At 45.2% G+C, this 23899-nt stretch overlaps 2 protein-coding genes across 2 annotated transcripts; one reads left to right on the top strand and one right to left on the bottom strand.

The window, feature by feature from the left end:
- Positions 1-1077: 1077 nt before the first annotated feature.
- Positions 1078-7735, top strand: LOC124703274 (LRR receptor-like serine/threonine-protein kinase SIK1). The gene is made up of 26 exons (XM_047235504.1): positions 1078-1307; positions 1690-1761; positions 2038-2109; positions 2225-2296; positions 2573-2644; positions 2838-2909; positions 2995-3066; positions 3147-3218; positions 3303-3371; positions 3491-3562; positions 3652-3723; positions 3802-3873; positions 3958-4029; positions 4107-4178; positions 4263-4334; positions 4454-4525; positions 4645-4716; positions 4802-4873; positions 4965-5036; positions 5134-5205; positions 5289-5360; positions 5441-5511; positions 5593-5724; positions 5816-6154; positions 6253-6623; positions 6799-7735. The coding sequence occupies exons 1-26, from the start codon at positions 1078-1080 to the stop codon at positions 7147-7149; spliced, it is 2931 nt and encodes a 976-aa protein (XP_047091460.1). The 3' UTR covers positions 7150-7735.
- A 2118-nt stretch (positions 7736-9853) lies between these two features.
- LOC124666328 (protein TPX2-like) lies at positions 9854-16886 on the bottom strand. Its single transcript, XM_047203672.1, has 15 exons — positions 16625-16886; positions 15322-15466; positions 14892-15056; positions 14342-14450; positions 13312-13359; positions 12839-12960; positions 12671-12746; positions 11303-11406; positions 11072-11141; positions 10787-10852; positions 10637-10699; positions 10487-10561; positions 10356-10399; positions 10175-10256; positions 9854-9957 (listed from the first exon to the last, which is right to left on the bottom strand). The coding sequence occupies exons 1-13, from the start codon at positions 16884-16886 to the stop codon at positions 10361-10363; spliced, it is 1344 nt and encodes a 447-aa protein (XP_047059628.1). The 3' UTR covers positions 9854-9957; positions 10175-10256; positions 10356-10360.
- Between the last annotated feature and the right edge of the window lie 7013 nt (positions 16887-23899).

Below are 23899 nucleotides of genomic sequence, written 5' to 3'. Positions count from 1 at the left end.
TTAACAAAATTTACTATGGCTTGGTAGCCGTGTCCAATAGTAATAATGCGAGGCTCATATCACATAAATCACATCGCGCAAACCAATGAATCAAAAACAATGCATGTAAGCCATGTACTCAACATACGTGGACAATGTATTATGTTGTTATATAAACTGGTCTCCTAGAAAATAAATACTGTAGATGATTGGATTTGATCGTCGCGGCTCTGCGCCGAGTACGTCCTTGTTAAGGACAAAATGACCACCATTCCATTATTCCAAGACAAGCTTGGTTGATCGATCTGATCAGGCATGCAACATTCATGTACCTAGCTAGCGGATTCCACCACGCCTAATCTCTCTCGCTACCTTGACCGACCGACAGAGCGTACAGCGCGCGGCCGGTTCGTCGCCGGTGGAGGTCTGGTGTAGGCCGGGTGACCACCACGCCACCGACGCCGTCACGACCGCCGCATGACCCGTCCGGTCCTATCCCTCCGTACCCTCAAACGTGTCCGGGCCCACCCGCCGCCCGCCTCCTCGCCGGCGGCGGCCACACCGCCGTACCCAGAGATCGCGCGAACCAGTAGTAGGCTTAACCAACTCTCAAACCTCTCCTTAAACCCCTGCACTCGCTAATCACCCATCTACCGGCGGACCCACCTGCCATTGCCACGGTAAAACGCCGCGCGTTTCGAGAGGGCAATGGAGATCCACGGCGGACCCCACGAACACGTCGCCGCCGGCCCCGCCGCGCCAGCCTTAACCCCTCTCTCTCCTGGCAGTGGCACCACCACCATCGCACCTCTGCTTCGCTCTGCAGCGCTGCGCAGCGGCTGCCCCCCGAAAGCAACGACAGTCACGTCGCTATCGCCTATCGCCTCCACCGCGGCCACGACAAATACATTGCCAGCCCCCCTCCCTCCCTCCCCCATCTACAAACTGCCTGCTTGCCCATCAGACATGGGAACGGGAGCGGCTCCGTCGTAGCTTCCTCGGCCAGGGTCGGTTCTTGGTTCGGTAGCCAGCGCTCGAGGTGGTGGCGGCAGGAGGAAAGCGGTCGCTTTTCCTGCTGCGCGCGCGCGGCCTCTCGGAATGGCGTCGTCCTCCTCGTGGCGGCGGCGGTGGGCGACGGGGTTCATGATGGTGGTGGTTCTTGGGCTGTCGGCGGCTGCCGAGGGGGGAGGCGACGGGGAGGCGCTGATGGCGGTCAAGGCCGGCTTCGGCAACGCCGCCAACGCGCTCGCCGACTGGGACGGCGGGCGCGACCACTGCGCCTGGCGGGGCGTCGCCTGCGACAACGCCTCCTTCGCCGTCTTCGCCCTGTGCGTTCTTCCTCCTCCCCCTCTTCGTCTGCCGCTTCTTCTTTGCTGCTCTGTTTTCTTGGCGTGCTCCTCTGGCATTGCGACGCGAATGGAAGGATTCTGCTTTGCTTTCTTTCCACTGCACCCTCTGTCCTTCCATGTTTTCTCAACAAGCTTTTCGATCGACCAGCGGCAGCACAGTTCTTGTTTCGGTTCTTGCTCCTTCCTTCCCTCCTTCCTTTGCTCTCGGAAACATGTCGCTTGCTCAGTAAATGTGCTTTCTTGGGGGATTTCTATGGTTTTCCTTGCATAGTAAACAATCATCTGCTACCATCTTTGTTTTGCTAGATGATTATTACTACTACTGACAAGCGTTCTTCTGTCGGATTAAATAAAAAAACAGGAACCTGTCAAATCTCAACCTGGGAGGGGAGATCTCGCCGGCGATAGGGGAGCTCAAGACCCTACAGTTCGTGTAAGTACTGCCGACCACTAGCGTCCTGACTACCCCTCCCCCTTCCTTCGCATCCGCTGCTTGAGATTTTGTGCACTTGACGAGACATGAATCTTCCTCTCTTCTTTATAATATATCCATCTGATTTGACCCTTCATACCATGATGTGACAGACACACTTCTTTACTATTTTACTTTTATTAACCCTATGTATACTACTCCCCTGGATTTGCTTGCTTGCCGATTAGTCTTAGTTTATCTCCGCCCTAATGATTGATTTGCTTTGCTCTGTTCCAGGGATCTCAAGGGGAACAAGCTCACAGGCCAAATCCCGGATGAGATTGGGGACTGCGTCTCCTTAAAATATCTGTACGTCACCTAATCTGGGTCTTCGTTTATTGTTCCGCTCCAACCTTTTTGCTGTAGATACATGGTTCTTGTTAGTATTTTATAATTGACCTATGCCTCTTCTTGTGCCCTGCAGAGATTTGTCCTTCAACTCGCTGTATGGAGACATCCCATTCTCCATCTCCAAGCTCAAGCAACTTGAGGATTTGTAAGCACTGCTTTATTGTTTGTTTCTCTTGCCTACCTTTTAGTAGAGACATATCTCTTTCTGAGATATGATCACTTTTCCTCCCATCTTTGGGATGTTTTTGGGTTATACTGAGGAATCAGACTCTACTTGCATTTATCTCTTTTTAGGATGTTTTGGCAGAAATATATTATGAAACAATTTTTGATTCTCTGTAACTTATGGATTGCTGTCAAGTTCTTATGGTTTAGAATGCATGAGTTATGACGTTTCTTTTTCTCTCTATTCTGGCTGCAGGATTTTGAAGAACAACCAGCTCACGGGACCCATCCCTTCCACATTGTCCCAAATTCCAAATCTCAAAACCTTGTGAGTTTCCTTTCTCCGTGACTCTACTTATTTTGGCATTCTTCGACAAACATGGTGATCTGCCTTCCTTTTTGCACCAACCTTTTTGTCTTGCGGTTAGCATACTACAGGAAAATTTTCTATTTTCGTGGCATTTTTCTGTTCTGCTTCATGTTTTTTTTTAATGAAATGTGGAAGTATTTTCTTGGAATAGGGATTTGGCGCAGAACCAGCTTACTGGCGACATCCCAAGGCTCATCTACTGGAATGAAGTTCTGCAATACCTGTAAGAACTAGACTATACCTTAGTAGTCATATATCTGGGAATGGAGAGAGTATATTACTAACATTTTTGCCCTCTTGATCTTCAGAGGTTTGAGGGGTAATTCACTGACTGGAACCTTGTCACCTGACATGTGCCAGCTGACTGGCCTGTGGTACTTGTAAGTTCTATGCTTACATGGAGATGCAATGCTTCAAACTGATCTAAATCGACACTGATCTTTTGCTTCCAATTCTGCAGCGATGTAAGGGGCAACAATCTCACAGGAACAATTCCAGAGAATATTGGGAACTGCACTAGCTTTGAGATTCTGTATGTTGCTTCTTAAGACTTCATTAATAAATGATTGGTGCTCATTGTTTAGTTATTTATGTGAACTTCATTTATGGAATACAGGGACATTTCGTATAACCAAATCTCTGGAGAAATACCTTACAATATAGGTTTCCTTCAAGTAGCCACACTGTAAGCTTCCTGACTAATTCCAAGCAAATCTTCTGTACTTTAGCCTATTCGTACTACTGTGATATACTGTTCTATTCACATTTGGACTTATGCTTAATGTTTTCATTGTCGTTCCGTAGGTCACTTCAAGGAAATAGACTGACTGGGAAAATTCCAGAAGTGATTGGCCTCATGCAAGCTCTTGCTGTTCTGTGAGTAAACCACCACACTTCACACCTTATAGGTGTTAGCTCATGTAATATTCAATACTGACTTTTCGTTTCCAATTCTTCTTTCTTAGTGATCTGAGCGAAAATGAACTAGTAGGGCCCATTCCTCCGATACTCGGCAACCTATCCTACACTGGCAAACTGTTAGTATCATCAGTAAGACCTGTTCTTTCACCGAAACAGCATTCTTTTCTTCTGTTAATATTTTTTGGCATCTTCAGATATTTACATGGCAATAAACTTACTGGAGAAGTACCACCAGAACTTGGGAACATGACTAAACTTAGCTACCTGTAAGTGATTGTTTCTGATTTGGATAATGATGTAGTTCAGTTGGTCTGAAACACTATGTGAGACTCAGAACTTGTTCCATACAGGCAACTGGATGACAATGAATTAGTGGGCACAATTCCAGCTGAGCTTGGGAAACTGGAAGAGCTATTTGAATTGTAAGGATGGTTCTATTTTACTGATTAATGTTCATTTTAATCTATGTAATTCTTGACTAATTGCAGTTTTTTTCTAGAAACCTTGCCAGCAACAATCTTGAGGGTCCTATTCCTACGAACATCAGTTCATGCACTGCTCTAAACAAATTGTAAGTTAGCAAGCAATTATCTATGTTGGTACTTAACTGGAGAGTTTTGCGCTTTGTGCTTAATCGTGTTTGTATCATCTTCAGCAATGTTTACGGCAATAGATTGAACGGCTCTATCCCTGCTGGTTTCCAGAATTTGGAGAGTTTGACTTACTTGTGAGTACTTGAAATTGTAGCGTTTTGCTTACATTTTTTTTACTTAATTCATATTGCAGCATAATTATGTTTGAGAAGAATCTCAAATCTTATTCTTCTTTTGAATATATAAATTGCAGGAATTTATCCTCGAACAATTTTAAAGGCCAGATCCCCTCTGAACTTGGTCATATCGTCAACTTGGACACACTGTAAGGAGACTCCTGCATCTATATTTTGTTACGTACTGCCATGAATTCCCTGATATTGTTGTCATGCTGTATCCACTTTATTTTGATGATTTTAATCTTGTTCCTTCATTTTGGCTTAGGGATCTTTCCTACAATGGATTTTCTGGACCAGTTCCTGCTACTATTGGTGATCTTGAGCATCTTCTTGAGTTGTATGTTCAGCACCAGCCTCTTATAATTCATGTTTCATCGCATATATATGATCTAATTTCCTAATGTTCTAAATTCTGAATATAGGAATTTGAGCAAAAACCATCTTAGTGGTTCTGTGCCTGCTGAGTTCGGGAACTTGAGAAGCGTCCAAGTAATGTAAGTGAACACCCTTGTCAGTTGTGTATTTGCGTTCTGTTGGTGGTAATCTTGTGATGATAATCGTCTGACCTAATTTTAACATTGATAGTGATATATCCAACAACGCCATGTCTGGTTATCTCCCTGAAGAACTAGGCCAACTTCAGAACCTTGATAGTTTGTGAGTTCTCTTTCGTCGTGCTATTATCATGAACTATGAACTTCAAAATCCCAAAATCACCCAAGTATTTACCGTGCTGTGTTTTTATCATATGAAGGATTCTTAACAACAATAGTTTGGCTGGGGAGATACCTGCTCAGTTGGCTAACTGCTTCAGCTTAAATACCTTGTAAGTTTTGTGTGCAAGCTCTGCCATCTAGTATTGGTGATTACTTAGCCTGCATTTAGTTTATGGATACTATAATTTTTCAGGAACTTGTCATACAACAACCTTTCTGGACATGTCCCATCGGCTAGGAACTTCTCAAAATTTCCGATGGAAAGGTATTGAATACCCTTACTACCTTTGATGCCCTTCTGTTACTATCTTATAATTGCTGATATTAACCAATACCTAAATGCAGCTTCTTGGGCAATCCAATGCTGCGTGTTCGCTGTAAAGACTCCAGTTGCGGCAATTCTACTGGACCAAAAGGTAGTAGTCAAGTCATAAGCTAATAGTTAGCTTTTCATTCCATTTGCTTTCAAACTTGTGTTTACATACTTCATATTGCAGTGGTTCTTTCTCGGTGGGGGATTGCATGTATTGTCTTAGGCTTCATCGTATTACTCTGTGTTATGCTATTGGCAATATATAAAACAAATCGACCACAGCCACTTGTCAAAGCATGTGAGAAACCAGTGCAAGGTTTGTGTACATCTAAGCCAATGAAATGTATTCTCTGCCAGAACAATATCTTTACAAATCACCAATCTCAGCTTTTCTTAACAATTTTCAGGGCCTCCAAAGATAGTACTCCTTCAAATGGACATGGCTATCCACACCTATGATGATATTATGAGGCTGACAGAGAATTTGAGTGAGAAATACATCATAGGCTATGGCGCTTCAAGTACTGTGTATAAGTGTGTACTCAAGAGTGGCAAGGCCATTGCTGTCAAGCGGCTTTACAGTCAATATAACCATGGTGCCCGCGAGTTTGAGACTGAACTAGAGACAGTTGGTAGCATCCGGCACAGGAATCTTGTGAGCCTTCATGGCTTCTCCCTCTCTCCTCATGGAAACCTACTCTTCTATGATTACATGGAAAATGGTTCCTTGTGGGATCTTCTCCACGGTTAGGATTACTAACATTTAATTTACCCTGTTTCCTTCCATGCATTTATCTGTCTCACAAGTATAGTTCTCATGATCTATCATCTACTTCTATTTCAGGTCCATCAAAGAAAGTGAAACTTGATTGGGACACACGGCTGAGGATCGCAGTTGGTGCTGCACAAGGGCTGGCATATCTTCACCATGACTGCAACCCTCGCATAGTCCACAGGGATGTCAAGTCCTCTAACATCTTGCTCGATGAGCACTTTGAAGCACATCTCTCAGATTTCGGCATCGCAAAAACTGTCCCTGCTGCCAAGTCCCATGCGTCCACTTATGTGCTAGGAACCATTGGCTACATTGATCCAGAGTATGCCCGGACATCCAGACTGAATGAGAAATCTGATGTATACAGCTTTGGTATCGTTCTTCTGGAGTTGCTCACGGGGCTGAAGGCTGTCGACAACGATTCCAACTTGCATCAGTTGGTAAGTCTCCCACAGACCCACACTGAAGTCCTCAGACCAGGTTATTGTTTTCTTTTTATTGAATGATGCAAGTCACTCATAAGAATATGATCCGATTATCCTTATAGCGTACTATAAACTTTAGCATGATCTGCTGCCATGGTTTTTATGAATGACCCTCTCTGTCTACGTGTAGATACTCTCAAGAGCTGATGACAACACTGTCATGGAGGCAGTGGACTCGGAGGTGTCGGTGACATGCACGGACATGGGCCTCGTCCGGAAGGCCTTCCAGCTCGCCCTGCTGTGCACCAAGAGGCACCCCATCGACAGGCCAACCATGCATGAGGTCGCAAGGGTGCTCCTCTCGCTCATGCCAGCCCCCGCCGTGAAGCCCGTGACAGCTTCGAAAACAGTCGACTACACCCGCTACCTAGCGACGACGCCCGACATGGACCATGGTGGTGCAGACATCGGTGACAACAGCTCCTCGGACGAGCAGTGGTTTGTTCGGTTCGGCGAGGTCATTTCCAAGCACACAATGTGATGACCAATCCTCACCCCAAAATTTTCTCCTCCCCAAGGTAGAGAGAACTGGAAGTAAGAAGCTAAGAAAGCATAGTAGCACAGTGCAGGAAAATAGGTGTAGGATCTCTGAAGTAGATGGATGTATGGACAGTGCCATTGTTCTTCACCTCCTTTTTTCTTTTTGCTTTTCTTCTTGGCATTGGGTGTTAGAAGTGTCTCGTCAGAACATAATCAAGATTTGGGATTGCTGCGTGGAGCGAGTTCTCGGGCATTCAAGGGTGGATCAGAACGAGGCTCAGAGATGTCTCGTGAGCACCTTCAAAGCCCTAGAATTTATGTGCTGTGATGATGGCAAGAGATACAGTCAGGATCGAGATGAGTTCTTTGGATCCTGGGGGTGCATTGAATTGAACCATGCGAAGCATCATGCCCTGCTGCATCCACAGGATTGTGCAATGTAAATGCTGCTGCCCTGATTTTTTTGTTTACGGTATTTATGAGTTTGCTCCGCTGCCTCTCTACTGTGACTGTACGGTGGTGGTTGCTTTCTCTGAATCTCTGATCTGTGTAGCTGCTGATGTGTATTTATGCCTGTTCCCCTGTCCTGCTTGTTTGTCAGATACTAGCGTGCAGTAGCTGGCAGTGCCATCATGCATATCTCCTTCTCTCCTTGAGTTGTTCCGGCGAACTTTCGCACTCAATTCGTGGAGGAGGAAATATATCCTCAAAATAGAGGAAATTATAGCTTCACCATTTCCTACTTTATGTGTTACACAAACCATCCCTTTGACGAATTTTTTGCAGTTTCCACTAGGTGGTGATCTAATCTATTGTAATGTACCCCGCATTTCAATGCTTCAACTGATGTAAAAAAAAAATCTGGAACCTTTGAAAAATCATAAAAATGGTGTGCATCCAAATATGATTTTTTTTTATGCATGTACACTAGGAATTGCTAATGAAGCATCAATGGTTGCTAAAAGAAAGTCCTATGTAGTTTTATAAAATCAATTACCAGTGACAAATTAAAGAAATCATAAGAAAATAATTTTTCATCCAAAACTCGTGATTTTTTCTATCATTCCTTATAGCCTATAGGGTATAACTTATGTATGAACAAATTATGAATAGGTAAATCACACCCTATAAAGCATCTACGAAAAATCATAACTTTTGTAAGAACAACTATTTTCCTATGATCTGTTTATTGACATATAAGTATTTGTGTTAAAATATAAGTAGAAAAACGTTTTAAAGTAAAAAAAAAATTGATGATACATTCTAGAGTGCATCCAAAAAAATATTGAGAATAAACTTTTTAAGGACATTCTAAGTTATTAAAGTTTTTGTACATGCAAGGACCAACCCTAAACCGGGTTAATTAGTTGATTAGATGACTAAGTGGAGTGCATGTGTGGAGTAGGACATGGTGGAGCTGCAATGCCTCAAATATCTCTACATTTTTCTTTCATAGGAACTCAGGATGCCTGCCATCTGCTGTAAGATGGTAGTAGTGTAAAATCTGAATAATCTGTACAGAAAATACACTGTAACAGGTTTGCAGCAGATAGTGTGCACAGTAGGTTTCTGTTGCTGTGTCAAACGTTTTTACCTTGGATACATAGCCAACCAGCCAGCTAGGGCGTGCCCGATCTCTCCCTCGTTCGTCAGCTAGTCAATGGCAGCTGTGTTCTGCAGCTGAAAGCACACGTCCTCTCACGCTGCTGACGGAGACTTGCCATGCCATGGCCTGCTCTGGGTCTGGTGTCGAGCTGAAGCATGAAAAAGCCTCTGATCCCACAGCAACAACTGTCGAAACGCTGCGTGCCGCTCCCGTGCAGCTGATAGCGCGCGCACGGTGGCTGCCTGGGCACCACCACCGGCATCTTCTTCTCCCAAACACGAACAGTCGGACACTGTATGGTGTGCAGTCTCCCTCCCACCAAGGCAAGCTCGCCTGCGTAGACATCCGACGCGTGCCCGTGAGCAGCTCTCGGCCGTGCCGTCCGATCGATCGGCTCCGGGATACGAGGAATTTGGAACTGGAAGCGACGACGCCATGCATGCCGCCGGCAGCCAGCTCCTGTGCCGTCAGGTACAGTACGACGCTTTATTCCTGGGCTCGTGACGGGACAGACTGATGCGCGATGTGAGGTTACATGGTGTCTTCTCGTCTCCGCTCCCGGGACCCCCGCCGGCCGGCCTGCTCCATCCGAGCTTGACCGCTCGCTGCCTTGAGCAAAGTACTGTGCCGGCACTGCTCGATTAAGCTCTGAAGAACCTGCAGAGATTCTTGCTGCTGCCAATTATAAGTAGCAACAAGATTCCTGTGATGAATCGGCCAAAACAACAGTACACGTATGTTCTGGCTTCTTTGGAAAGAAAAATGGAGGCAGCACAAGGACATTTCCCAGACCATAATAAGAGAAAGAAGGACTGGAGACACCAAGCGAACGACTTTCCAGATGATTGCGGTGTTGTTTGTTTACAACTTCAGAACCACGGCAGATACACCACCACCAGGTCAGGTCAGCCACTTTCCCCACACCACCCGCTACGAGCTATGGCTGGGTTTCTACTCAAGCTGTACAAAAAGGGATCTCCACGAGCAGATAAGGAATTAAGTTACGCTGGCTGGCAGCAACGCCTGTGCGACAGGCCAAGACGGGGAAAAACTGTCTGGTCTCGGGGATCAACCATACTATCTGACGCCATAGATCGCCGGGTGCCTTAATGTTAAATAATGTATGGCTTCATCTTGTTTGATGAAGAAAGGGAGGATGAGCCCACCCCCTGTGAGTCCTAGTGTCCAAAAGAGACGCCTAGCCTACAAGATGGAGAAGGATGTCAACATACTAAATTGAATTGCACGTTTTCGATATCATAATGCTGTAAGATCGATATACTACCAGTACGACTAGCAATGACACTCTTGTCCTTACAAATAAGAAGTAATATTGCTGAGAATAAACTGGAAGCAGCATGCTGATCATGAGACGCAGTGAGGGGGACTATACACAGGAAAACGAGAAAAACATGGTTACCTTTGTGCAGGTGCAGAAATGAGATTCTGAATCAGCCTTTGTCAAACAGAACGGTATAAATATTCTTCTTGACTAAGTAGGTCTGAAAAGGTATAGAAAATGGTAGGCTGTCATGCAATTTGGTAAAAACAAATTCGCAAGCCACAATTTACTGGGTAGTTAAAATATAATAACAACTTACCAGAGCTAGCAACGAATGGCACCAATCATGTTCTCTTTGCAATCCTTGCAATAAAAGGTGATATTTCAGCACTTCGAATTAACATGAAAGGGCATTGCAAATACAAAATGAAACGAAAACGAGCGACTAACCTTGGTGGTGATGTAATTTGGACGTTCAACTGCCTGGCGGTCCATGGCACGGCGGCCTTCGGCGGTTAAAGAAAGCTGCCCAAATAATTTGCGTAAATATCAGATTGAAGTAATTTGAAGGCAATCCATGTTTGTGCTATCAGTACAAACCTTGTTAAAGAGCTCAGATAATGGAGCCTGCTTGCTCTTTCGGCATGTTGACAAGTTGAATTCCTAGGATTGTCAACCAGAAAACATGGATATTCTGATAAATAGATACCTCAAGAAGAAACAGAGAAAAGAATATTGCAAGAAAGCTACCTTAGGCACTGTAGGATTTCTTTTGGCATTTTGAAATAAACCAGTATCTCCTTTGCTTTGTAATATCTGTTTAAAGGAGGAAAGTAGGACAATCATTGACTGCAGCTGTTGTCTGAACAAACTATAAAAATGCTGCAGCATCCTATATTTATTATGTATGTATCTGTCTGATAAAAATCAACTAACACCAAGAACATGGAATTATCATCAAAATATCTGTTCAATAGCCAATACGGTGCTCCAAATTAGCTCAGATATGAGCATAGAGCTGTTCAGGACAGATACCTTTTTATCCAATCGCTGAGCTTTAAATTTAAACGTGCCATCTCTGGAATCTTCTGGTTTTCTATCGATGCTGTTAACAGACAACAAAGAAACAGCAATTATTGCTTCAACAGAGCAAAAGAAATTGGCACATTACCTCATCGTAGGCAATATATATGACTTCGCAATACAATATCACATAGGTAACTGGTAATGTAACTGGAACCAAAGAAACATAAGAAGCAAGCTTACTTGTGGAGATTAATTGCACGGTTAGGCGCACACGCTGGCATGTTTGGTGGAACAGTGGCATGTTGTACATTCGCATGCTGATGGGCCCGAAATGGTTGCACGACCTGCTTGAAGAGAAGTGTTGAATGTTGAGCAGCGGCGACATATACACATATAAAGAAAGAGAGAAATACATCATGGAGCTAATTTAGCATCACTCCAACTTAATCTGGAAATGCACATCACACTGATTCTGCTACCAAGAGGAAATTAAGATAAGCTGAACAGCTTTAGCCCAAAAGGCTTTGTAAAATACTGAACAAGCAACAAGGACAAAAAGGCAAAGGTAAGTACATGCTATGATGTATGGCTGCACTGAATCATTGATATACCAAATTTATATACCCGGCAAATCCTTACAGTTTATCTGTTTCTGGGGGTAAAGAAACATCAGTGGAACCACTCCTGAAGTGTTGGACTACCAGACCAGCCACAAAGGAAATGTTACTGGAAAGTATATCTCCAGTTTCCCACGAAGAGTATATTCACAGACTCATGAATTTTTTCTTAAACTATAAGAAATAAAATGCGCTGAATTTCCATGATTGGGAAATTTTCTCAGGGAATATGCGGGTTCCCTGAAACCCTGAAGTGTGTCAGTACATATTACTGGCAGGATTCTGTAGTGTCTGCTACTCTTTTTGAGTGGCAACGACATATACACATATAAAGAAAGAGACAAATACATCATGGTGCAAATTTAGCATCCCTCCACCGTAATGTGAAAGTGCCTATTCTAATACATTACACTGATTCTACTGCCAAGAGGAAAATTAAGATAAACTGAACTGCTTTAGCCACAAAACTAGAGGCAGAATACTGAACAAGCAACAAGGACAAAAAAAAAAAAGCAAGCGTAATTACACACTATGATGTTTGCCGCACTGAATAGTTGAACATGAGTATCATATTTATATACCCTGCAAATCGTTCCATTTTCTCTGTTTCTGGGGGTAAGAAAACATCAGAAGAACTACTCCTGAAGTGTCGGACTACTAGAAAGGAAATGTTACTGGAAAGTATGTCTCCAGTTTCCCACTAAGAGTATATTCAGACCATGATTGTTTTTCTATATAATATAAGAAATAAAATGCGTCCAATTCTCCCATAATTGGGAAATTTTCCTAAGGAATATGAGGGTCCTCTAAGACCCTTAAATGTGTCAGTACATATTAACTTGAAGAATTTTGTAGGGTTTGCTACTCTTTGTGTGAGTTTCTGACTGGTATTCTTCAGAAATATGTCACAAATTTGAATAATTCTGTGCTAATGAGATTAATATGACTGCTTAGCATGAATGCATATATATTCAATAGTTCAGAAACCCACCTTTCTGGTCAATGCTGCTTGCGTCGTAGGAGCAGGCTGCAAATCCCGTTTATTTAACTGCTTTGAGTTAGTTGGCCTGAAAATTCCAGGTAAAGGTGTGAAAATTATCATAGTAGAAGTATCTTATGTTCAAACATCAAAACAGAATAGCAAGTAAAGTGACTTTACACTGCTCTTAGAATCCTTGACCTCTCTGCTCTTAGCCTAGTTGCCAACTCAGGTTCTCTCGGCACTGTAATCTTCAGTTTAGATAGACCAGTGGCACGATCAGAGCTACTCTTCATAACATTCTGCTGCACCAATGATAGTGACATCAAGCAAAATTGGAGGCCCACGTCATTCATACCACACGGAAGTCAGTGCAGTCGTCATCTTTTTAGCATAACAGCAAAATCTTTACTGGACAGTATACAGGAGAGTGCAACAACCATTGGGCTATGGCTATTTGCACCCCATGGATTATTATATTTTCAGAAGGAAAATTAAGTAAGCTACTGAAAAGAAACAATAAAGTTGCTTGAGAGAAATAGAAACATATTACACCTAGAAAATTATCCAGGATTTACAGGATAAATGAACGGTACAAGCATGAAGCATCTTTTATACATCAACATAACTGCCTGCTTTGGGGATGCTTTTACCTTTTCATGAGCCTTGTGGATTAATTCATGTTGACTTGTAGGAACAACCTGCACCAGCATTAAAAATATAGCATCAGTAAAAGAAGTGACATGGTTATGCAGCAAAAGTAATGCAAACTAACACCTCCTGTTATCAAGAACATCTAGTCTAACGATAAAAAAGCAAAAGTTCAACTATGAAGACCAGAGGCACAATGTCTGCACATAAGCCCCCAGGCATATACTAGACAACCAGCTTTCCTGCTACAGACTTTAACAGCAATACTAGAGATGCCATTTATCGATAACATATGTATAAAAGGATTTTCTGTTCAAGTCATGGATTATTTTAGATTTCTTCTTTAACGATTTTTTGAAAAAAAAAGTCCTGTGACTTTTGGTACTTCCAGTAACAAATCAAACAGTGGTTCATCCTGGATTCAGCGGGGAACTTAAATGTCAGTTTCTGTTCAAGCAACCAAAAGTCTTTTCCCTGCGCCAATACTGAAGCTCCCAAGTACAGAAAAAATGACAACCACTTGCAGAGGGTAAAGACTGGGAAGAGGCTGTTGGCAAACTTAAGCTGACAGGTCAAGCAAAATGACACTGCCACTTCGTTGAGAAAACCACAGGATTGTTTGTTGTGCCAGTTACTTTATTCATGCTAAATGCATAAGAAAAAACTGCACTTGCCAATCCCGAATCGACATTAAAAGTATATTGATTCTTTACCAATAAACAAAGACTTTTTACTGTAAATACTACATATTTGATTCAAGATGGAAAATTCGTCCGCCCGGTTTTATTAATTTACAAATTCTTACTCAGCTACTTCAAAAAATGAATTGGCTGATATCATGACTATTAGGTGCTGAATTGAATAAGCATTCCAAACTAGTTTATACGAAATATGACCATGTTCTCTCAAAAGTAAGAAGGAACTGAAGGAAATGTCCCCAGACTAAAACATGGGCTCGAAAGTCAAAACAAACCCCAAAATTCCCCAGAAAACATAGCATATTCATGTTCCCCAAAGGAAGGAGAAACGTACCTTGTTGAGATGGCCTTTTTCTAACTTCTGCCTTTTACCAGCTTGGTTAGTGCAATCGTTTGAGCTCATGGTACTCCCCTCGCTTCTCACTCCAACTGACTTTTTACTCCTGAAACAAAGGAAATTTAAAAGTTTTCATGGTGTTCGCAACAAACAAAACATCATTTGTCTACTTTATATTTCTTTAAAATGAATTAAGTATAAAGGTTAAGAAAAGTAGATGTGACAATGGTCAAGAAAAAAAATGTGAGAAAGAGAACACTAAAAAAGAGCTTGGAGCCTGAGAAGTAACACCACTTGTTAATGCAGCAATGTTTGAACAAACATGTTGGTATAACTGTTATGGCCAGTGGTATTAAATCAAGAATAGAGGTGAATAAAAACACATGAGAAGCACAAACGTATAAATATTGCAAGTGTAGCAGGATAAATTTAAAGCTAAAAACCAGCAGATGGCCCATAAAGGGATAAACCATAGAAACAACTTCTATAGTCAACCCCAGGAAAAGAAATCAGAATATCAGTTAGCAGAAGGCACCGCAGTACATACGGCATGACATTCTTCACTTCATGTTGCCTGTTTTGCCTGGCTAATTGACTGGCTGTAGGCTTCATCAGTGTGGACCCCTTGGAGAAATTCCCCTTCACAATACTTCGAGTGGCAGGTTTTCTTTCATTTTTTGATATTCCATAGCATGGTATCCGTCCTATTTTGCATAAATTACACCAAGTCAATTACTTTTCATTAAAGAATGGGTCAAAAGACAGAACCATGTCAGGCTAAATTACAGAACGATGAACAACATTTGATCAGCTTAATGGACATGCAGTGCTCGCTATTGACAGTAATACAGATAGAGATGAACGAAAAAATAGAAGGCAAACACTCCATCCCAATATACATATATGTAGGTGACAACTGAATGAATCGAGAAAATCAATAGATACAAGCATTTAGCTGACTAGTACCTTCATTTGGCACATGTGATTGATACATACTTTGTTCAGCTGCACCGGAACATCCTTGCGACGGCTTCGAGCAATGCACAGCATCTATTTCTGCAACTGCAATGCTTCTTAGGTTCGGCAACCCAAGATCTTCAGCCAGCATCATAGCAATTAAAGCTATTCAAACAGAAGAGAAAATATTAGTGATATTATTTAGGCAATGTAACACAGTACCAAATTTATAAAGAGAAGTATTGAAGAGCCAAATGTGCTAATAGTAAAGCAGGTAATATTTACGTGTAGATCAACAAATATACTTAGTAGTTGCACATGTCCCATTTTTCATAATTCAGTGAAGTCTCCTTTACCAAGCACTATCGGTAGTTTTATCCTTGTGCTCAGTTTTTAATATTAAAACTATACAAGTAACCAAAAACATCTTCTGCAACTTAACACACAACTTAAAGCTTTGAACAAAGATGCATCAACTCCCACGCCAATCTTTATGCGCCACATAAATCTGAGTAGTCCACATATACGACAAAAGCAATAGAACAAAAATATCTCTGCCATCATATCCAAGTTTTATCAAGGTGATTGCACCATAGCACAGAAAGAATGGGTGCAACTTACTAACGCTAAGTGTAGTTGCAAGCTGCAAATGTCCCCCTAGATGTGGATATATGTAGACTATACACAACTCATAATTCCCATTGGACATGGAACGGCAGACAACCCAATGAGCTTCAGTTAACCAACTTGTCAAGCATAAGAACTTTTCTTCTGAGGTTATAAAACAGGAGAATAATAGATTGTAAGTGATACCGGAATGTTTGACATGATGCAGCATTGACTAGAGCTCTGGGGTTCCTAGAGTTCCAGAATGCCATAAAGCATGGTGGCCTGAAAATGTCCATCTTATTAGTAATTGCCCCCGGGCCCCAGCGCTCGGGAATTCACAATAAATGCATGTCCCTAGAACAAGCGTCACAGGTTTCCCGAAATGGCGACGCAAGGGAGAGCGGGGAATCCGCGGCTCCTTCAGAATCAGAGTAATTACGAAGATCCTACGAGATGGCCCACTTTCCTAATCCACCAAATTCGTCTAGCATAGACACACAACCGCATGAAGGATCGATTAGCACATTGCGAGCGCGGACGGAATTAGCGTAGACACACAAATTCATCTACCGCCCCGGCTCGACCGGGGCCCCTTTCTCGGATGAATAATCGTCCCTCACGCGCGCGGGCGGGGAAAGGAGAACGGAATAGTAGTACGAAATTAGGAGGAATGTGGAAGCGAGGGAGGGGTGGATGGGGTGGGCGGGGACGTACGAGAGGGCGGGTAGCTGGGCGCGGCGGCGAACCACATCTCGGCGGCGGCGGCCTCGACGGGCGCCTCCTCCTGCGCGAGGTCGAACCACCTGGGCGCGTCGTACTCGTAGTCGAGGTCCACCTCGAACCAGCGCACCTCCATCACCATCAGCCCCTCCCGGGCCCCCTCGTACCCCGCTTCGTCGTCGCCTCCGTCGCCGTCGTCCCCGCCTTCGACGGAGGAGGAGTAGGCGTCGCGCATCTCCTCGTCGTCGCTGTCCATGGCGCGGGGAGCGGTCGTGCCGAGCGGGGGCCTGGTCGGCGAGGGCGGCGGGAGGGTGGATCGGGCGGCGGCGTAGCCGTTGGGCGTGTAAAGGTGGCCGGAGCGCAGGATGGGGGCTGGAGAAATTTGAAATGCGGGGTCCGACGGGGGAGGAGGGCCTGACCTGACCTCGGCCTCTGCCCGATTTGACCTCCGCGCGTGGTTCTCGGAAACACCCCTGCTCTTTCCGCATTTCGCTTCGTGGGAATCAAACGAAGCTAGCGCCGCACCGCAAGATCGTGCTGCGTCACGGAAGTGTTTAGCGGTTTTGGTAGGGGTGTGTTGGCAAAGTTGGCAACGGTGGTCTTTGGAACTTTTGGGAGGCGGGCGGGGCCCACGTGATGAGCGCAGGGCGTGACCGTCGCCGGACCAGCACGGCACGGCACGGCACGGAGTCGTCGCCTCGTTGCGCCGCGAAGAGAGAAGAAAACAAAAAGCCAGACCATCGTATTTACTGTATTTTGCTCCAGCTCGAGACGCGACAACTGGACCGGCGTTCCGTAGCAGCGTGCACGAAGTAGGAGGAGGCAACGGGGGCAGAAGCGTACTTTCCCCGGTGGCGCGTCCGGCCTTGCCTCGGGAGCCGCGCGCGGAAGGCATCCGATGCGATGCGAGCAGCGCTTGTCGGGTTCCGCTTCCATTCCCGTTCCTCGTATCGTATCCCAGTGTGGGTGTGGGCAACTGCACATCGAGATACGCACGCGTACCCGAGGAACCAACGAGAGGCACGTACGTACGTATGGGGGGTTCAAAATGTTGTGCGAGCTACCGAGATCACCATGACACCATAGTAGTATAGGAAAGGGGACACTGGGCTTGGACTTTGCCGACGGCCAGCCACAGGCTTTTGGCACTTGCCGGTGACGCCGGAGCTGGCTTTGGCTATCAGCCAAGACGGTCACGCTCGGCCGTGCATGGCGGAAGCTGTGGGGAACGTGCATGGCGTATCGGGACTTGTGGGGTACCTGGTTTTCTATTCGAAAAAAGTTCAAAACAAACCTTCAACTCTCGTAGGCATTCCCAACAATCCTCCAAAATCTTGTAAGGCCCCGTTTGAATCGAAGGAATTTCACGTCACAGAATTCATGTACTCCGTAGGAAAGTTTCCTACAACAGCCTTTGAAACACAGGAATTAAGCTAGGAAAGTTTGCTATGTCCTCGCTCTCACAGGAAAACCACAGGAATCAAAACATTGGCTCGGAGCTCTCTTTTTTTCCTTTGCATCAATCGAGGTAAATGAAGATTGGGCAGCGCTGATAATCCTTCGGAGGATCAGAGCCTCCGAACCTCCGGATGGAGAGCGTGAGTGACACGTGTCCTGTACCGTAGTCAAAGAAATACCACATGTGTGTGGGCCCTGCCCCATTCATCGTATCTCTCTTTATGTTTTCTTTTCCCTTCGTCTCTCCCGAGTAGCACCAACACGCATTGCCTCGCCTCCGCCGTGCGCCGTACCACCACCGCCGACGGAATCCTGGCCGCCTAGTTTGCAGCACCGCCTCCGCCGCTGGTGGGCAGCATCCCTTGCTCCCAGCACCACCGTCGCCGAGGGCAGCATCGCTTCCCTCCGTACGTCCTTCTCGCTTCATAGCTTGTGCACGTCCCTGACGTAGCTTCGCGAGGCTCCACCGTCGCCGGAGAAGATGCCGCTGCAGCTTCGCCAACGTAGACGACGCGATGGCCTTTCGTAGCTCCGTCGGAGGCCGTTTGCAGCTCCCGGCAAAACCGCTTGCAGCTCCGGCGGAGTACCTTTGCAGCACCGCCAGAATTGCTAGCAGCTCTCGCGGCGTCAGTTTGCAGCACCGCCGGAATAGGTTGCAGCTCTGGCGGCGTCCATTTGCAGCTTGGCCAGGATCGCGATCCTCCGGAGGAATTAAAACGTTTTCCATGAAGATTGGCTGGGCGTTGGTATCAGGCTGACAGACTACCTGACAAGATCACGATTGAGCAAATTACTAGTTAGTGAAGAAAATTCTTTCAACGAAGCTCGATTCCTATGTCTTACCTTTTCCTGCGTTTCAAAAAACCCACTTGAAAAAAATCCTATGTCTCTCTTTCCTCTGTTTTGCGGTTGCATTCCTTTCCTATGCCTCTAGTTTTCCCGTTCTTGTGTGTTTTTTTTTTACTTTCCTATGTTTCAAACAGGCCCTAAGTGCTTGGCACACCGGGAAAATGCGACAGTGACGAGATCGGAATTATGGACTCCTCTGTGGGACCCATATGTCATATGCACTTTTTTCCTTTTCCAACAACCTCTAGGTTTTCTATCGGTCAAACAAAACACACATGCACGGTGGTCAAGTATCCACGCATCAACAGAGCGCTCAGACAAGGCACACCAGTAGTACATGAGCAGGGAGAGGGTCGGTGGCACCAAACACTAACCTAGAGAACAAAGACGTGGTCGGGGTTCGGTGGCAGGGCAGACCTTTGTGGGTTCAAGGTTTGGTCCTACCAGCTTTCTATGCTACTATGGACATTTGATTCATTTTAGAGATTTTAGATTCTTATTTGTGCCATAGATATTTATGTTTATTTGGTGCTTTTAAGTTTTCCAGATCAAATTCTAGTTTGGGGGAGTTTCTTAATTGTTGTCTTGGAAAATTTTGAGGCGGAAATATATGTTGGTTACTACTGTTGCCTGTGAAGTGCCGCCTAAGACTAGTCATAGTGGGGAGTAACATAGAGTAGTAACATGGTGATGTTACTACTCTATATTACTACCTTCATAGTGGGTAGTTACATATATATTGTGTCATGCATTTATATTTATTAGATTGTAGACTCATCTTGTCTTGAGAACTGTGATGTTATGGTAACATAGCTAGTTACCACCTCACCCTCTTTCTTCACTTATTGTCATGCCATGTCACCAAAATGCTTTGGGGTGTGTGATGTTACTACCTATGTTACTCTCACTATGAGTAGTCTAAGATATGAGATGGAAAAGATGATGCTTAATTATTACTTCAGCTGCCTAGAGTGTTGTGTTATCCCTGTTGCCTGACTATGTTGCCTAAGATGATTTTGAGACTGATCATAGTGGGAGTAACATAGCTAGTAACATCACACATCTCAACGCATTTTGGTGACATGGCATGCGAATAAATTAAGAAAGAGAGTGAGGTGGTAACTAGCTATGTTACCATAACATCACACACCCCAAGGCAAAATGAGTCTACAACATAATAAATGATACAATACATGACACCACATATAAGTTACTACTCACTATGAAGGTAGTAACCTAGACTAGTAACATTGCATATGTTACTAGTCTAAGTTACTCCCCACTATGAGCAGCCTGATAGGTGTGATGTACCAAGTTGCCTCCCCAGAGTTCTTCCTGAACCTGCCCACTTTCGATTCTACACCAAAATGGAATCCAACATTTCTAACATAATCCGATGGTTCGCTTGTGTATGTATGGAGGTGTTGGAAATGATCAAGTGTTGATCATGTGATAGTGAAGCAGTTATCATGGAAAAGAAGTGAAGATGGTATTGGTGTTGTTGAAGATGGTGTGGATAAATCGGCTAGCTTATGTTTTTCTTATTTTGTATCTTTATGTTCCCTTTATTTTTGGATGATTTAGCTTGTAATTGACTAAGTGATGATTTGGAAATGATAGAGAACGAGTTTTTGAAGATTTTGGTATTAAATTTGTATTTTTATGGTTTTTATTTATTTATGTATGAATATTTCAATCTAGCTCCAATTATTATTTAAATTCAAATTTTGAATTTTGTTAGGAATTTTCTTCTATGAATACGATTTGAGTTTGGGATTGAAAGTTATAGTTTGATATATTTGTTAGGAATATTTGAATCAAAGACTTATATTCTTTATTCAAATTATTTGAATTCATGTTTGACCAAAGTCAAACCTCAATTTTGAATTTTAAATTTACAAATGTGTTTTATTGTTTATTACATATAAGGTTAATCAGTCGATGCAAAAAAAACTTTAGAATTTAAGTTTTAGCTTTCCCTTCATTGTAAAAGGTCCAAAGGTCATGTAGAAATTTGAACTTTAAATCCCACGGCTTACTTAGGTTAACTTCGACACTAGAGTTCAAATTCAATCACTTTGGTTTCTTAAAGATAACAGTTGTGTTTCCCGTATTTTACATATGTGTGCTATGCATATGAACAAATTCGACATCTACCCTTTTTCGAGGTCCTATTCCTCGGGGTGTTACATCGCGCGCACCGCCCCCTCCGACGCCACGGTTGCCATGGGACTAGTGGCCTGAACTTGCCACGACCTCTCCTCCTCCAGTGTCCTATCCTCTATCGCCATGGGCTCCCAACTGGCTGTGGGAGTAGCACCAGCTATCTGCCCCAACCATTCTTCATCGTTGCCGGTGTAGCCTCTGCCAGCGTCGGCACCCAACTGGTTGTGGGACTTGCCGGTGATTCTTGACCTCGCTTAGGAAGACAACGACGAGCAGTAGAGCAGGTCTAGGTTTCAGCTTGTTTATGTGATTTTTTATCTATGTATATTATGTCTTTCATGAATAAAACTTGCAGAAAAAATATTTTCGTCGGGCCGCTGGGGCGGCCCCCGGCCCAAACGGACAAGAGGGGCAGCGTGGCCAATTTAGTGTTGCGGCCCAACCGTGATGTTTGTTTGGCGTTGGGCCGCTGGAGCTGCCCTAACAATGTTTTGTGAGTAGCCTAGCTGTTGTGGGTATACTTTATGGGTATATCAACGGCATGGTCTAGATCCGGCAAGCCCGGGTGGCCCACAGATGGTGATGCGGCATGTGGCCCATCAGGCGGTCCAGTTGCTGTAGATCCTGAAGGATGAAGTCCAGCCCAGGAACAGGAAGCCGGATCCCAACCGACCTACGAAGGAGGCCGGATCCGCGAAGGGCCATGAAGTATCCGGATCCAGCACGGTCCTGATGGAAGGCGGATCCTTGACGTACACGGCAAGATATTGTACCGTAGTTAGGCAACTTGTATTCGGCTAGGACTCTCCATGTAAACCCTAGATCCGTGCGCCTTTATAAGCCGGATCCCGGGAGCCCTAGAGGCACAACCACAACTCATTGTAACAACGCGAAAGCGCCCAGATAATTCCAGACATGCAGCAGTAGGCCTTGCCATCGTGCAGGTGTTCCGAAGCTGGGTAAATCGCGTACCACCGTCCCGTGTGCACTCCGCCCTATGGCCCGTACTTCTTCTCCCCCTCGTGAGGATCCCTCCTCCGAGGTACCGTCGAATAGGCAACGACACTAGCTTAAGGACCCATTTGGATGGAATGATGGATCTTAAAAATGCCAAAAGTCGAAATCGCGGGAAATTGAGATATCACTACCATAATTATATCCTTGTAACGAATACTTAAAAATTGTGGTTTGGGTACGGTGGATGTAAGTGTTGGGGGGATAACCCCCGGTATGCCAAAGGCATGCCAAACCGGATGGTTTGAGCCATCAATGTCGTTGCCTAATCGACGGTACCTCGGAGGAGGGATCCTCACGAGGGGGAGAAGAAGTAGGGGCCATAGGGCGGAGTGCACTCGGGACGGTGGTACGCGATTTACCCAGCTTCGGAACACCTGCACGATGACGGGGCCTACTGCTGCTTGTCCGGAATTATCCGGGCGCTTTCGCGTTGTTACAATGAGTTGTGGTTGTGCCTCTAGGGCTCCCGGGATCCGGCTTATAAAGGCGCACGGATCTAGGGTTTACACGGAGAGTCCTAGCCGGATTACAGATAGCCTAACTACGGTACAATATCTTGCCGTGCACGTCACGGATCCGCCTTCCATATACGTCGTACTTGGATCCGGGTTCCTCATGGGCCTCCATGGATCCGGGTTACTCCTAATGTCGGTACGGATCCGGCTTACCGATCCTGGGCTGGACTTCTTCCTTCATGATCGACGAGCAAGCTGGGCCGCCCGATGGGCCACATGCCTCATCACCATCCGTGGGCCACCCGGGCTTGCCGGATCTAGGCACCGTCGATGGTACACCCATGAAGTATACCCACAACGAGTAGCCCCCGAGTTCTCCGAGTTTCACCTGCAGTTTCCGCCTTGCTGGTCCATCATGATCTCCGGCAAACGTTGGTAACGCGGAGAAACTTGAAGAGCTCCAACTTCACATTTTCTTCTTTCCCCAACTTATTAGTCGGAAAATGCTCCCATCCCGCGGGACTTCATCCATCGACATTCCAAAGAACATTTCCGGGTTACTCCCTGCTCGTGAATGAGAACTAACTTATCCTCACGCAATTACCCGGAATCTTAAAAGACTCAAACGGTTCCGCCAATTCTGGCGCCATTTTCGCGCGATCTCCGCGGTAACTTATCTCTAGCCATTTTTACCGTTAGGGTTTGGGACACGTGTCGCGCATCCAACGGTGCGACGCTTGCGTTCCGACCACAGGATGCGGAGCACGAATCTTATCCCTTCAGCCTATAAATATCCGCCGTCGAGGCCCTTACCCTCATTCACCCCCCTCTCACCTCTCGGCCGAGCGCCGCCCGTGAGCTCTTCCTCCGCCGTGCCGGAACCTGCCGGAAAAGTCGCCGGAGCATCACCGGAGCGAGTCCACCACCGCGAGTGTTCTTCGTGTTCTTAACTCCGGCGAGCCACCGCGCGGAAAACTCATCGCCGGCGACTACGACCACCGCAATCGCCATTACAGTAAGTCCTCGAGCTTCATCTTCGCGCCGTAGTTGGTAGGGGTGAACTTGGAGAAGACAATGTGGGATCCGACTAAAGCAAGTTTCCGCCATACCCTTTTTCCTCAGATGTCTTCAACGACTCCGCCTCCGACCTCGGAACCAATCATGGCGACCCCGATCTCCTCCGCCCCTCCTCCCTTTGTTCCAGTCAGGCTGGATCCTTCAAAGGATTCCGGCAAGGAGGCTGAGGGGACCTCTGCTCACCCGGAAAAAACCTCCGGGGCGGGTCAGACGGAGCACCAAGCAGAAGAGGTCACAAAGAAGTCGA

Source organism: Lolium rigidum, chromosome 1 (assembly GCF_022539505.1).
Source record: "Lolium rigidum isolate FL_2022 chromosome 1, APGP_CSIRO_Lrig_0.1, whole genome shotgun sequence".
Taxonomy (NCBI): Eukaryota; Viridiplantae; Streptophyta; class Magnoliopsida; order Poales; family Poaceae; genus Lolium; species Lolium rigidum.
Note: the sequence above shows the minus strand (reverse complement) of the source record. Positions and strands in the feature narration are given on the sequence as shown.

Bases quoted from the DNA above. Each gene is read 5' to 3' on its own strand.
- LOC124703274 (XM_047235504.1), top strand. From the start codon at position 1,078: ATGGCGTCGTCCTCCTCGTGGCGGCGGCGGTGGGCGACGGGGTTCATG. The intron at 3,372-3,490 runs GTAAGCTTCCTG...GTCGTTCCGTAG, and splicing joins TTCCTTCAAGTAGCCACACT to GTCACTTCAAGGAAATAGAC. The intron at 5,361-5,440 runs GTATTGAATACC...ACCTAAATGCAG, and splicing joins TCAAAATTTCCGATGGAAAG to CTTCTTGGGCAATCCAATGC.
- LOC124666328 (XM_047203672.1), bottom strand. From the start codon at position 16,886: ATGGACAGCGACGACGAGGAGATGCGCGACGCCTACTCCTCCTCCGTC. The intron at 15,057-15,321 runs GCCAAATGAAGG...GTGTAATTTATG, and splicing joins AGTATGTATCAATCACATGT to CAAAATAGGACGGATACCAT. The intron at 12,747-12,838 runs GTAAAGTCACTT...TGGAATTTTCAG, and splicing joins TCAAGGATTCTAAGAGCAGT to GCCAACTAACTCAAAGCAGT.